The sequence below is a fragment of the Pholis gunnellus genome, assembly GCF_910591455.1.
Source record: "Pholis gunnellus genome assembly, chromosome: 2".
Classification (NCBI taxonomy): Eukaryota; Metazoa; Chordata; class Actinopteri; order Perciformes; family Pholidae; genus Pholis; species Pholis gunnellus.
The window spans coordinates 10,941,540-10,957,331 of NC_136536.1; the positions used below are offsets into that span (position 1 = coordinate 10,941,540).

The 15,792-nt window shown below is 41.1% G+C and overlaps 1 protein-coding gene across 1 annotated transcript; it reads right to left on the bottom strand.

Moving 5' to 3' along the window:
* Positions 1–12,390: 12,390 nt before the first annotated feature.
* npbwr2b (neuropeptides B/W receptor 2b) lies at positions 12,391–13,407 on the bottom strand (the record flags this gene model as incomplete). The annotated part of the gene is made up of 1 exon (XM_079169383.1): positions 12,391–13,407. One exon carries the CDS (start codon positions 13,405–13,407, stop codon positions 12,391–12,393), a length of 1,017 nt encoding a protein of 338 aa, XP_079025509.1.
* Positions 13,408–15,792: the final 2,385 nt, after the last annotated feature.

A 15,792-nucleotide genomic window follows, 5' to 3' on the forward strand; every position in this document is an offset into this window, starting at 1 on the left:
AGAAGAATCCTCGGCATCAAGCCTCCACTTTGCAATGAGAGTACAAATCTGCTTGCGCCACTTCCTTTGGAGGAGCTAGATGACGTAGAAGCTTTGGGGTGGAGATGAAGCTGTCACTGATGCCTTCTTGTTTCTTTTCACTCAAAATGTCATCAACCTGTCATCACTGCCGCCTTGAAAACTCAAACAATGGAGTCGTGGTTGAAGCGTAGCAGCAATGCCGCTGAAAACACGGAGGGACAAGTGCCACAGAAGGCGAACTCAGAGCCGGCAAAATTGCGTCAATATGTTTTAATGGAATTTACGTCCACAAGTTACAACCCACCCAAGGCTTTGTCTTTTTTCTGTGGGGAGAGATTAGCCAACAGTAGCATGAAGCCAGCACATCTTCAGGACAAAACATGCAAGTCGTGTTGGTGAGCCACCTGAGCTTTTTTAAGAGGAAACTTTCTGAATTCAGGTCATCTCAAGACACGATGCAGAAAGCCTCCAGGACATCAGCCAAAGCCATGGAGGCCTCTTATGTGGTGTCTTTGCTCATAAAGCCAAGAAACCACTCACTATAGCGACTCTTTTGCACTCCAGCTGGATGAATCCACAGATGTCAGTGGAAATGCACAACTTGTTCCTTTTGTGAGATACATCGATACTGATGACATTTATGAGCTCATACTATTCTGCAAAACCTTGGAGGGGAAAACAACAGGAGAGGACATTTTTGATGTTGTCAACACCTTCTTCTGTGAAAATGGCATGAGCTGGAAATCCTGCAGCAGCATCTGCACAGATGCAGCAGCATCAATGACGGGCAGCGCGAGAGGACTCATCACGCGCATTAGAAAAGAAAACCCTGACATGAAGTGGACTCACTGTGTCATACACAGGGAAGCATTGGCATCCAAGAAAATGAGCCCCGTGTTACATGACGTTTTGAACGACAGCATCAGAGTGATCAACTTCATAAAGTCAAGGCCACGTAATGCACGCCTGTGTCACCGCCTTTGTGAAAACATGGGAGCTGAACACACGCAACTGCTGCTGCACACAGAAGTGCGCTGGCTCTCTCTCTCGAGGGAGAATACTCAACCGGCTGTGTTGGAATTACGATCTGAAGTGCACACCTTTCTGATTGAGCACAGATCTCCCCATGCCACCTTGTTCCAGGACACAGACTGGCTTGCAAAGCTGTGCTATCTGGCAGATATATTCAGCAAACTGAACGAACCGAATATGTCTCTGCAGGGCAAGGACACCTGCATTTTAAACCTGTATGACAAGGTGGGTGGCTTCCTGAAGAAAGCCGAGCTTCTGCACGGGGGGGGATTTCACCTGTTTTCCTCAGGTGGATGATTTTCTCTCTACTGAGGATGTGGACAGAGCTCCAGTCAAGTCGGTCGTAGTGGGATATTTTACCAACTTGATTCAAGATTTTCATTCCTACTTTCCTGACATGGAGGAGAAATCTGCACAGCTGGATTGGGTGAGAAACTCATTTCTCTTGTCCAAAGCAAACGGAAGCAAGCTACCTGTCACTTATCAGGAAAAACTCCTGGAAGTGTCATCTGACCGTCGCCTCCAGTTTGCCACATCCACACTCACACCGTTTTGGGTGCGTGTGAAGCAGGAGCACCCTGACCTGGGACAGGAAGCTTTGGAGCAGCTACTACCCTTTGCTTCCACATATTTATGTGAGGCCTCCTTCTCTGCAATGACTGTGATTAAAACAAAGCAAAGAAACAGACTGTGCCTGGAGAGGGGCTTGATCACAGCAGTTGCCTCCCTGCCACCAAGACTGACAAAGATCATAAAAGCACAAGTTTCTCACTAAAATATAAACGCAAAAGCACTCAGTTCAATGCAACAATGCAATCTTTAGTGTTGACAGTTTAATAAATCAGACACTGATGGCACAGCGCTGTGTATTACATCTTTTTACCACTGGTCTAGACCTCCCAAACAACTGAAGAAGGGAACTAGGGTATTAAGTATCTGAACGAAAAATGTGAAATATTTTGTATTCATTTCTCTTTTCTTTCTTGCTGCGTTACTGTGAAAACAACATCGTGGTTGGGATAGATTGGATAGATTTTCACTTCCATGGCTGTTAACACCCGCATGTATTTGTTATTGTGTGACTGTAGGCTGTCCTTAAGGGGCTAGTGCTGAAACAATTTCCAAACGCTGTCTACTGTCATATGTACTGCTTATTAGATAGCCATAAATAATAACATTAAAACTGTAAATGCGGAAAGGTAAGAACATCAGGAGAGTGCTCTGTGAAAATAGAATTTTGGTCAACAATTCATATTCTGTGAAAGTCTGTAATGGTGAAGAGGCAGCCTGTTGGAAAGAAAGCAACCCCTCCAGACGAACAGATGGATGCCAATTCTTCTCCAGATGATGAAGAGTCCTCGGTCAAAGTCATTTACCTGAAATCATTAGTTTGATCTCGGCATCGCTCAGACAGATACTCTGTCGAGTTTTATTGGTCTCCCAAACAGCCAGACAGAGGAGGGGAATGGCAAATAGCTTCACCTCTAGTTTATGAAGGGGGCGTCTGAAGTAGAGGACGCTTCAGCACAGAATGCAAAATGATGACGGCGTGTTCCCTCTCTCTCCTCTGATTCTTCCTCCCTATTTCCTCCCTTCTCTAAAAAGCTTAAAACAATGAAATGCAGTATAATTGCAAGCCTACATTTTTGGTCTTATCGTGAAATGGTAGGACTCTAATTAAAGAACTTACAGAGACAAGAAGATAAAGGGGAGGCACTTTAGAAAACTATCAAAGCACCATTTCCCGGGGGGACGTTGCTGTGAATAGTTTGGTGTAACCATTGCTGGTTGAGTTGGTTTTGAATCATTATATATGATATTCACCCTACATAATCCCTTAGACACTAACACCAAACACAGTTTGATAGAAACATATCCATGAGAAGAAACGAACATATGTCAGAGGCAGCACCTACATTATTATGACACTATAGTGAAACAAAGACATAATCCCCTCCTACTGATCACTAACTTTGGTGCCGGCCTTACCCTCTTATGTTTCAGGCCCTCAGGAAGGGATGCATTTAAAGTCAGAATCAGATTTTTTCATCAACATCAATGGAAAAGATAATAATAATATGGCTTTTACTGTAAATGCTTACACAAATGTCTTGGCAGAAGCCTTGTTTCTGTAACATAATTCTCCCTGCTGCCAAGAGAAAAAAGAACTCAAACCATTAAACGGATTAAGTCTTGTATAGAGCTATTTTCATTTGAACTGGAGAGCGAAATATGCTGTGATTTGTACTTTACTACTACCCTTACAACATTATTTCTCATCTGAACATAGGTTTAGTGCAATGCTAACTTCACAAAGGTGACAGATGAATGCGGGGTGAATTGTCTCCTCAAATGTTGTCTCCAAAAGCCTTTTGGATTTGACATAGTGAGTTGCAGCCACTGCATTATGTATACATATAGTATTTATTGTTATTATCATATATGTGTATTTATGGTTGAGATTTATTATTATCATTATTTTTGGATGTGTTTTATCACAATTTGTTTGTATTCAAATATCTTGCAACATTAGTGTGTATGGAATATCATGTTTATTTTTATTGTGGGACAGGCACACACACACACACACACACACACACACACACACACACACATTCACACAGAGGAAACGTTCGTGCAGGACTTATCATTCAGCGACCTTTACACCACAATTCATATTTAATCTGTAAAGTAAACAAGAGAGACCTACACATTTGAATTTTTAGTGGTTAAAGACATGTAGGCTGCTTTGCATGTGAATAAGGTGTCAGAGTGCATCAAAAAGCATCAAAATAGAGCATGTTTATCAAAAACCCTAAGGTCGATTAGGCCCCAATGTTTATGTTATGTGGACTTGTATCACTCTGCTGGCCCAAAATTGTGTCCACATATTGGCAGCACGCCAGACAACAGTTGTGTTTCACAGGCTGCAGTCCAGGTACATTGCATTTTCACTTATGAAAATCAAACCGGAACTGGTCATTTGCAGGAAGAAAATAAATTAAGAATAGTGGCAGAGTACCAGCTCAAAAACGTTTTTGTTCCTGTCCGTTATGCTCAAGGCTTTGTTCTTGCTTGTCAAGTCTCTGGAGTGGGGGAGGAAGAAGGCCTTCTACAACAAGCTCAACTCATGTGCTTTCAATTAAGTACACACATTCTCAGAGCACAGTTGTGCCCGTTGGAGTACAGTAGAGAACAGCAGCTTGTAGCGTGGCCAGTAGGCAACGCTAAATAAAAGTGTAAATGTCCACCGAAGTGCATTTAGTGTCATATCACTTGCCGAGTTGGTCTGAGACGCTTTTCACCACTTAATCTTTTGTAGTGAGAACGCTAATGTTTCTTGATGCGTCCCTGACAAGGACTTAACAGGTAAAACGTCAACAAAACCACTGCCCTCTTTTCTCCCTGTTCTCATCTCCAGTTGGTTATTAAATTGCTACTTATTGCTTTTGTAGCAGAGGGTTATGAGTTGCACATATCCTTATGAAGGTAATAAAATAATAACACGTAGGCTCCACGGTCTGAACCAAGACAGATAACTTGTTATTGCTCCCACATTGTCATTTGCAGCACATCACAGCTTCACTCTTTCAGTCTTACCTTTCAGAATAAAAGCTACACTGCATTCCTGCTTAAATTCACTGATAGCCACTGTAGCAGAATAGCTCATGTCTGAAAAATGTAGAAAGCCCATTGAGTTATATTACTCGTGAGTCAAACATCTTGGGCAATTTGGATTTCTGACAGACGCACAGTAAGTGTTTATTTGAATATAGAGCAGGGATGTGGGGCGACTGTGGTGAAGTAGATAGCAGGGCTGTCCTTCAATCAGAGGATCGGCAGTTCGATCCCTGGCTCAGGCTCCACTAGTTGCATGTTGATGTGTCCTTAACTCCAAAATTGCTCCTGTAGCTGTGCCTACAGGTGTATAATTGTGATAGAATCTGAATTGTAAGTCACTTTGGATAAAAGCGTCTGCTAAGTGACTGTAATGTAATGTAATATGAGATCTGATCAGTAGTCACTCAAGACGCGTGTGGTGATGCATTCTAATGCCAGGTGTGACCTGACGTACTTAGCGCGGTCCACTTGTGATCGGGTCAACCAAGATGCATGTTAATATGGATCCAAGGCAATTTAATGAAGAAATATTTGTGGATTCAAGACGACGAGTAAAGTGGGGTCACAGTCAGGGTTGGGAAAGAACATTGGAAATTGTATGCAAGTAAAAGTAAGATTACTTGTGTAAAAATCTACTCAGACAAAAGTAACTCATTTAAAATGTACTGAGTATAATTGATCATAATGGTGATGAGAATTTTAAATGGTATGACTGTTAAATTATCAAAGTATATACGAGAGGAACATCGTAAAAGCTGTTACCGATTGAGAACCAACCACCAAGCCAACTATAAATGATCTCTCTGCAGTATGGCAGAAGGCTACATTCATACATTTCCAACTACCTTCCTCAGTGTAGCCATACTAGATAAAACTTAGGCAAACAGAAATAGAAGAGAATAAATAAAACATTGACTTCCACTTGAAGTTTATGTTTGTGGCACAAATACAGTTATTCATTCCAAATAGACCTCCGAAAGCAAGAAGATCAACTGTTGGCAGGCGAGCTTATGAGATGCAAACACCAGCTGCAGCAGTTGCAAGTGGGTAGCAAGTATAGTTTCTGTTATGACATTTCACTTGTTTAATGATGGGTTCTTTCGAAAGGAAAAACAAATCTTTGCAGGCAACAGATGCTTTGTGATAATTGTACATAAGTGCTTTTAAAGCCAATGTCTGGCAGCACTTTCTGTAATTATCGTGTGTCTCTATGAAAGAGTGTCTTTGGGTGTTCAAACAGAAAGGAAACGAACAGCTCAATCAATGCTGTACTGATTCCCAATAGCCTCAGAGAAGGTAGAGATTGACAGGTTAGATATCAGTGTGCCCGTCTGTGTGTATGTTGTGAAGTGAGAATATGTTGGTGACATGTGTTCATGTTACCTTTAGTTAAACATTAGGTTGAGGTTATAACATATGCGTGTGTGTGTGTGTGTGTGTGTGTGTGTGTGTGTGTGTGTGTGTGTGTGTGTGTGTGTGTCTGTGTGTGTGTGTCTGTCTGTCTGTGTACCCATTTATCATTTATTTGCATCGTCTGTTGTGCAGACGTGACTTTTTTAATGCCAATATCTGTCACAGTCTCTCAATGAGTTGTCATCAGGCGGCCGTCTGTCTGTACTCTCTCGGTGGCTCTGCTGTGCAGAGGATTGTGGGTCAGAATAGCCTGAACGTAATGTTGACTTTCACACTGCAAACTGCGATCAGATGCATTTGACATACTATGTATTGGGACACACTAAATCTTCTCTGGCATACTCAGACATTTATTCTTACCATTTAACCTTTGCCTCCCCCTTTCTTTGGCTTTAAGCATACCTGGAAGGATACTGGGTAGTAACCTTTTGAAAAATGGCAGCAAATGTTTAGGGTGACACGTTCCCCCCAACATGATTTATAGTTGCAGTTTTTATATGAATAGTGTTCCTGAGAAAGTGAGAAAGAGCACTTCCACATGAACTGAGGGACACATCCCATTTACAGCTACACACTGCCATCTACAGCTGTTGTTCTCCACTTAACTACATCAGGATGGAACAGGTCTTATCATTGGAACTGAACCTAAAAGTTACGCTAGTTATATACATTTTCTACAATTTTCTTAAATCATTTAGGTAGTAGAAACAAGTACATTTAATTATGTCACACACACAGACACACACACATATAGGCTAATCTACATGGACCAACACTGCCCTCTATTGCTAATAATGGCTTATCACAAACACTGAAATGAGCATATCTCCTTGTCAAATTGACCACATGGAGGCGCTCATCTGTATCTGTTTAAGACAAATACACACACACACACACACCACATTGAAGTGGAAAAGAGTTGAGTGTTACTGTTTACACCACACTGACAGAAAGAAAGGGAGACAGTGAGATATTTGGAGTAGATAATGAGACAGACAAGAAGACAATCAAATAATATGAAGTGAATAAGTAAACAAGTTGACGCAATAAATGAGTTAGACAGAAGGAAAGAGAGAGATCTTTTTTGTACTATCCTCTCAGTACTGGTACTGTCATACTGAACATATACTGCTCCACTGTACACAGTATAACTCTTTAGTCCATTTTCACAAATCAGAACATTTTAACAGATGTGAACAAAGGTGTCATATGCCCAAGGCATTTTTTAATTAGTTGAATTTAGGTTTAAGACATTTATTATCGACATTATTTTAAGAGGGTACAGAGTTGATGTTATGTCAAAGACATCGACGTGTTTCGTTGAAGAGATGTCTACTGAAATAAGTGTGCTAACCAGCTAGCCCCTTTCCGTCCTGTCTTGTAATACCACTTGTACATCGAGAGATGATAGTGAGTTACTGTAGCTTCCAGACTGCCCTCAGTCCAAGCAGTGCGCACCAACAACCACCAGGTAGCACATGTGAGCCGTCCAGACTGCAACAGTTCAGTGAGTGAACACAGCAGCTGTGACAGAAAGACAATTCCAGGAAATAAAAACCTGTTAGAAACTCTGCTATAATTATTGTGTGTGTGTGTTTGTGACAACAATATGTGCGATAATGGAATAACCAGATGGAAACCAGCATTATTTGTGGCTTCCTTTGCTAATATTGCAGGGTACAGTATGACCACAACATAAATCAGGCTACCTCATGCTTTTTCAATTTTGTGTCGATTTTGGCGGGCCCTGTGTGGCAAAGCGGTAGTGTTTATGAGCGCAAGAGTCCCTTTGACAAACCTCTCAACCTGATTACTGCAGCAGGGGTCTGACAGTCCGCTCAGTCCTGGTTCTGGTTCTCCCATGTCTCCCTTCCCTCCAGCGGGCCAAGCAATATGGCCTGGGTCTCCAGCATCATGGAGTCGGTGATTGCAACCAGCGGGAACCGACAGAGCAGAGAGGCTGAGATCTGCTCCGAGCAGGAGGAGGAGATGCTGCAGCTGGGCGCGGAGCTGTGTCCGTCTGTGGCGGGCTGATTGCTGGAGGCCCCGCTGGAGTCTGAGCTGATGAGTTTCTGGTGATGAACATGCAGGACTTCATCTGATTTTGCGTAGAATCTGACCCGGTGGCACCGATGAGAGCCATTAAGAATAAGTATATAGAAATAGCCAATCTTCTAGCTGAAGGTCTCGTTTACTTATGAAGGTCATACAGAGGCATCGGTAATGAATTGAGACTGATTCCTAACCAGTTAAATGTTCCTCACAGTAACTTTTAGTAACATTTAGTGAAGTACTTTTACTGTTGGTTGAGGCAAACAAAGACCCGGCTGACCTGAATGAGAAGGACATTTACACCACTCACCCAACCCCCAGAAGATGTTGTTTTTTGAAAGTCAGTAAGTTGTTTTATACCTGATGAAACTAGAAACAGTACAAATGATAACAAATGGGCTAAGTTAGTCTTCTTGATGTGTACAGTACAGTTTTCATTTGCCGTTACGTTTTTTGTGGCATATATTCTGATACAAAATAGAATGTGTGTTACATAACTCCAGATTCCATGACTATAGGTGTCGCTCTCTGAGATGTGGCCCCTTTGGCTCCACCTTCTCCAACTAAAGAAAAGCTGTTTTAAATTGAGAGCAGAACTATGCCTATACTCATAGACTCTTTACACGTTACACTTAAGTTACAATACGTAACTAACGTAATCAGTTCGTTGTTAATCTCGTTTTTTCCAGCTTTTTATTTTTACAATAACAAACATTTACTCTCCTTTTATCTCTGCATGTGGTCTCCACCAACTGCTGAGAGAAATATCTCTAAGTGTTAGACAGCCACGAGCAAACTGTCTGGTGTGTTGTACTCAGCATGTAGGTTTATGTTTACGTTTTATTGGCATTCTTTTAAAGGAAAGGTCAGACTTAAAAATAGTTTACATAGATTAAATACGTTGACGTAGAAACCCACTACAGGCTTGTCTAAAACACTTCACCTAAAAGAATGAAAAAATACACATAAGAAAATAAATAATCAATGGTGCTGTTAGGTTTATTAATATCATACTACCATCTTACTGTAAACTGCTCAGTGTCAGCAGTACAGTAAAGGCTCAGCAGTACATCACGGACACAACAGGCTGTTGTTGAGATAGAATCTGTGACCTTTCGCTGTCATGTAGCTCGAACCACTTATCCATCCTACTGCTCGTCAGCTGATGCAGTAGCTGGTGTAGTTGCCCGTGTAACTAGTGACCCTGACCCAAAACACTCATGACACTGACAATAACAATGACATGTCTTCATCTGTATTTTTCCTTTTTTTAATTAATGTACATCAGCACTGAAAAAAATGTGTGAGCAAAGATATCAAGAAAACAAATGTCTGCCCATTTATTGTATCTGTCCAAAAAAAAAGCGACTTTGACTCTAAAGTGTAAAGAAATACATAAGTACCAGTGGGAAATAAAACGTATTCATCCTTTTACAGATGATGTCATCCAAAATATGCTTGCTCATGTTGGAAACAGAAGTGGCGTTTTTCCCCTCGCCATCCAGACAAGTTAGGAAGCTCACAACACGAATTACAATTGCTTCAAAATGTCTGAATGTGTTAGTTTAACGAGTGACTGTTAACTGGTCAATTTCAGCTGAATACCTCCGTGGTTGTGCGTGGTAACTTAATGCTATTAAATGCTTGTATTCGTAGTGGCCAATTATAAAACTATGAGCTCAAAACTCAAGAGTCTATAACATGGTATTTGACCTTCTGTACATTATCACACACAGATAAGATAGTTGTAAGCATCTAGTGACTTGTATGCTTGCAATTTATGGCTGGTGTAACATTACACGCTAGGTTCCTCCACCAAATACATGTAAACATTATATTCTATATTTATTTATTTATTCATTACAAGAATGACAGGAAAGATTTGTAAGATACACAAACAAATGAAAGGCAATGTCATACTTCTAAATTATTACAGGCTGCATAAAAGACAATGATTCCAAATCAATTTCAAATTGTTTTTCAACTGTGTCACACAATGTTTACCATGAAGAATGTTTGACTACACACTGCTATGACTGTACAGTTAAATGGCAAAAAAGAGTGACCTATTTACAACAGGACATAGAATAGTTTCTGTCGTTGCAGTCAGAGTCATACAGACGAAGCCTTTTTAGAAGCTGATTTTTATCAAGCACTTGTTAAGCTGCTGGAAGTGCTGTTTGCTCATGTTATAGCCACCAGAGGGGGAAAGAGTTACATGGGCATTGTGTGTCATGATTTACAACATAAATAGAGCTTAGCGGTAAAAATTAAAAAACAATTGAAGAAGTAAACTCTGTTGTCACACTGTAATATTCTGCACTGTTAAGTCATGCAACACTGTATGGTAAAGCTTCAGAATGCCTCTTTTTATTCTAGCAGAGATCTAAAATTATCAAAGAAACCAAATTTATAGGCTTTTTTCTCACATTCACACATATCTGTGTATTTATCTTAGATGGAAAGGCACAGCCTTAATAACATTAGCACATACAATCAGTGAAGTGTTGGAACAAGCAAAAACTAAATGTTAAAACTCTTTTATTGTGATTTTAAGGAAATGATGGTAAAAGTAAAGTTGAAATCAAGAGTTGACATGGCTGGCAAGTAACCACGATGTACTGTGTTTGTTACTGCCGATTCGATGTTGGTATCATTCATATAAAGTTCTTTGAATTGTCATTAAGAGTATGACTGTGAATCTCATTGGATTGCATATATTCCTAAACAATATACAACTGAGAATTAACTTCAGCATGAGTCAGATACCAAAAGTTACTATTCACAAATGTCCATGAAGTGAAAGGAAAAATTATGATATTTATGCAGACACTGTCATAAGCAGTGCGAAACTGTGTAACTCCCCTCAGCAGCGTCTATGCACACTCCGTAAATGGCTCTGGCTGCATTTTCAGGTAACCTCGCCATGTTGACAACAGGGGGCGACCAAAGGTCACAAAAAATTACAACATGAAGAGAACCACAGAATTCATTTTACATAGCCCTCCTGTCCCATGTCTGATATCAGCATACAGTACTGTTGTCAGGGTTGGTAAGGTTCCCTTTTCATTCCTTAAGTGGTACATATACATTCTGGAAAAACATACCAGAACTTTTTCATCCAAACAATGCCCATCATTCAAAGAGTCCATCAATGTGTGAACCTTTTAATTGTTCAGCTCATACTTTGCAAATGAAAATCTGTAGTCTTACCCAAAAAACAGAACTCTAAAAGTAATCCACAAAGTGTATCATATGGTTTCTTTGAGATGATTTTGTTTATAATATAGAATCATTTAAAGGCAGATCAAGTGTTGGCTTTTATCAAGTCATCCCACTTGTTTTGATTTTTAAAAAGGGACTATTTTCCCCTCCCGTTTGTGTCATGATAAACACCTGCAATCCTCATGCATGCATCCTGTCACACTCCAACCCTGACCATTCTCATAAGGTTCATTTGATTGACAGCATGCAAATCAATGATGGTGTGTTGAACTGTACTTTCTCCACACAGCAGATGTTCCACCGCTCAGAGGCGCTCAGAGGCCTTCAGTTTTGACCGAGGTTGCGACTGTTTGCAGTGACCCATCTCGTCTTTCTTTTTACTGTTGTGGAAAAGGTCTGACATTTTAATTGCAGTCTGCAAACTGGAAAACAATCCGATTTAATGGCCAGTTCTTCACACACAATGAAGGGAAAGCCTGCTGATAGTTACCGTACAACAAGCTGTTGTTGTTGTTTCTTTTTTTTGTGCTCTCGGAGCCAAGAGGCTGCACTAGGCAAATTCTCTAACAATATAGAACAGTCCAGCTGTGACAAAGAAAAGCATCCTGTCCTTCATCAGAGGAATGGGATCTTTGCCCACAGGATGTGATCAATTTTAACAGCTTCTGTCTTGACGAAGATTGACTCAAATGTTATGTTTTTTCTCTCTTATCCCTTTGGTTTAGTGTAATATAAATCATTTATAGATGAGATTTGTGCAATTTATAGGTATTATTCTACACGTTTTTTTTTCGATATATCACAGATAAATGAAAGATAGCTACCTATTGCTAGCATGTGCAAACAAAGTGTAAAGTTGCAGTGCAGCTTTAACAAACCAAACAAATCAAATATATATCACACACATTAACAATTCAGATTTGAACAAAAATCTTAACCATCCAATTTTACCACCACAGTCTGTCCTCCCTCAGTAAGTCTCTCTAGACCTCTGTGACTGGTTTCATGTGTCGCACTATCGTACGTTCAGGCCGGTCTACATTCCAACATTTTCTTGAAGGCTTTCCTGAAGCTGTCGTCCAGGAAGGCGTAGAGGAATGGGTTGAGGCAGGAGTTGGCGTAGCTCAGGCTGGTTATGAAATAGGAGATCCCGATCAGGAGCGGTGTGGTCCTCAGGTCCGTCGTCAGAGCCACAATGGTGCTGAGGTGGAACGGCGTCCAGCAGAACAAACAGACGGCCAAGACGATAAACACCATGATGGTGACTTTCTTCTTGGCCTTGTCCAGCGCCTTGGCATTGCTGTTGAGCCGCATGTTCCTCAGCTTGTAGAGCATCATGGTATATAAGATACAGATGGTTGAGACAGGAATGGCAAAGCCCAGGAAGAGCGTGTAGATCCGGCTCGCTTTGAACCACAAACTCTCTGGGCTTGGGAAGCTCAGCACACAGCTCTTCCTCCCATCATTTGGGTTCATGTACACGCCAGCAAAAACAGTGAAAGGCATGACGATGAGGATAACAAGTATCCAGACACATAATGAGATGATTTTGGCTGCTCGGTAGGTGCGGTAAGGCATGCGCTTGGACCTCACCGTGGCCAAAACGACCAGGTAGCGGTCAATGCTCATAACTGTCAGGAAATAGATACTGGAGAAGATGTTGTAATGGTCTATGCTAAGGATGACTTTGCACAAAACCTCGCCAAAAGGCCAGTAGTGCAGCAAGTGCTCGGCTATGTTGATCGGTAGCACCAAAGTGAACAAATCATCGGCGATGGCCAAGTTCAGGATGAACATATTGGTTACTGTTTTCATCTTGGGGGCTTTGAGGATCACATAGATGACAGCCGTGTTGCCTGTCAGTCCAACTGCGCAGATTACAGAATAGATGACCGGTAAAATGATGTACAGGTCTGCGTAGAAGTAAAACTCAGAGGGAGGAGTGCAGTTCAAGTCAGAGCCGTTCTCTGACGTGAGGGAGTAGAAGTCCACAGAATCGTTGCAGACTGGCGGTGCAACGCCAGGGATGGACACATTCTCCATGTTTGAGAAGGAACTAAGAGTCTCTGAGCATTGTAAGACAAATATCCACCGATTTTGAATAAGTTATAAATTATTTTTTAGAGTCTTTAGTGTCTTTGTCTTCCTTTATGGACATATTCTCTCACAGGATGCTTTAATCATTTATCATTAAGCCTAAAAAGTTATGCACAGTTCAACAAACAAAAAGGTTAAGTCAAAGTGTGATTACTCTCCATTACATCAAAAGAGAGGAGCCTAGCTTCTGACCACTTGCAGACAACAGAGAAGAGAAAAGTCTTTAGAGGAACAGTTTCCACGCTGACGTCCAGGGACCAACAGCAAGCCACTGAGAAGGTAAAAGCAGGTCCACAAATTAATTAAGGATCAGTAGTTTCACTGTTAGCGGCTGGTATAAAAAAGAGAACATTTAATAATTATGCAAACTGTTCCATGCAATCTAACTTACCCATTTACTGCACATATATACTTAAACAATAGTCCTGTCAGATGGATTTTCTCCGGAGAATATTCGTCCGCGGTAAAATGTGCATCTGTTTGATTTTCTTGATGTGAAAACGCTTCAAGCTCACTATATTAATGGTCCACTATTAGTTTTATGTCAGGGTTGAATTTCCATATCCAGTTCTTTAAAAACATTTGGCACTTTTTTTTATCTCCACTTGGGTTCGAGCTCCTTCACTTTTTCTTTCTGGAGTAGACGTGAACATCACATTCAGTCTGCCGATGGTGCGTCTTCACACACACAAGATATCCTTCCCCTCCTCCTTTGAATCCCTCCTCCCCGGTTGCCGGAGATTTAAAATGAGAATCTGAAAGTTGAACGTGTCCACGATAAGGTTAACGATGGTTTCGGGTAGTGGCGTTTAGTGGTGGTTCTTCATGTGCGCGCTGGAGACCGTGGCAGTGTTCTTCGCAAGAGTGGCGCATCCTAAAATCTGGACGACAGAGAGACGACATCAATCAGTTGCCTTGAACACGTTTTAGACATCGCTGGAGAATATACTTCAATATACCACAGGTTAATATTTGATTGTTAACGGCGTAAAACCAGTTTAAAGACTCCGGGTTTCTAAGGTTTGACAGGCAGAACTGAACGGCTAACGCCCCCAAAGAAAGCGAAATGACATGTATCATGAATGCAAATCACAAATAAAACTTAAGCCTATTTACACAGATTAGAAAGATTTAGCTTGATTTCCTAGTGTCAAAGTCAGTTTACTCGCGTATATTTTCAAATCCATGTACAATAACGTTTTAAAGTTAGAAAACACGTATACAGGTGATAAACAATCCTATATAAAAACACATTTTTAACCTTGAAAGACTTGTGTAACCATATTCATTAATGATCTACAATTAAATGATGTAAACTAATATGACTCAATTTGTAATCAGGCATACATATTTAAGTACATAAAGTGAGTTGGGTTTACCGTCCTCTGTGTCTCTGGTAAAGTCACTCTTCTCCGGTTACCTCTGTGGGAGAAGCGCTGCTCTCCAGCCCTTGCGCTCTCTCTCTCTCCGTCCCTCTCTCTCTCTCTCTTTCTCTTTCTCTGTCCCCCCCCCCCCCCCTCTCTCTCTCTCTCTCTCTCTCTCTCTCTCTCTCTATATCTCTCTCTCTCTCTCCTGGGCGGCAGCCTCCACTGATGTGGGTCTGAGATCCCCTATGCCATGGCATTACCATTGAATAGACATTTGTTTCTGGTAAGGGCTCCTTTCATTTATGATGCTGTAGCAGATGGTCCGCAATAGTAGTTTCAACATGTTCTCATCCCAACTCATCACACTGGCACTGAACATAAACCATGAAGGGTGGATCAATATCAACGGAATTCCTGGGGCAGTGGGCCATATTAAAAACCTTTTTGTTTGGTAGTTTTAAATAAATTACATTTTTTGTATCATCCTAACTTTCATTGGTACTGTAAATGCCCATTAAAACTGCTCAGCAACTTCCAAAACTCCTCCCCTCTACACCAGCTTTAGTCATGCATTATTACAGTGCAATGGACTACAGACATGGTGTTATTAATGTCTGTATGTCGGACTGGTCGTGTTCATGTTTGCTTGCTTGACCTTCCATGCTCTGTTATTAAGCTTACCAATTAAATTTAAATCAGGAGAGAAAAGTCAGTTGAAGAAAAGATAATTGTTAATTATAACCAGATGATGTGTGATTATAAAGTCTTGACAGAGTCTTGGGTGCTTGGAGATTTGTAATAGAGGGGCAGCAAGATAAATCCCCCGTGGAGTCCAGACACTGGTGGTGGTGGTGGCTGATGAGGCTGATGGAATGATGAGTTGATAAAGCCGATAAATCTACAAAGACTGGACAGAGATGGGAAGGTGGAGGGGCGCGTAACAGCAACATGAACGTACTGAAGG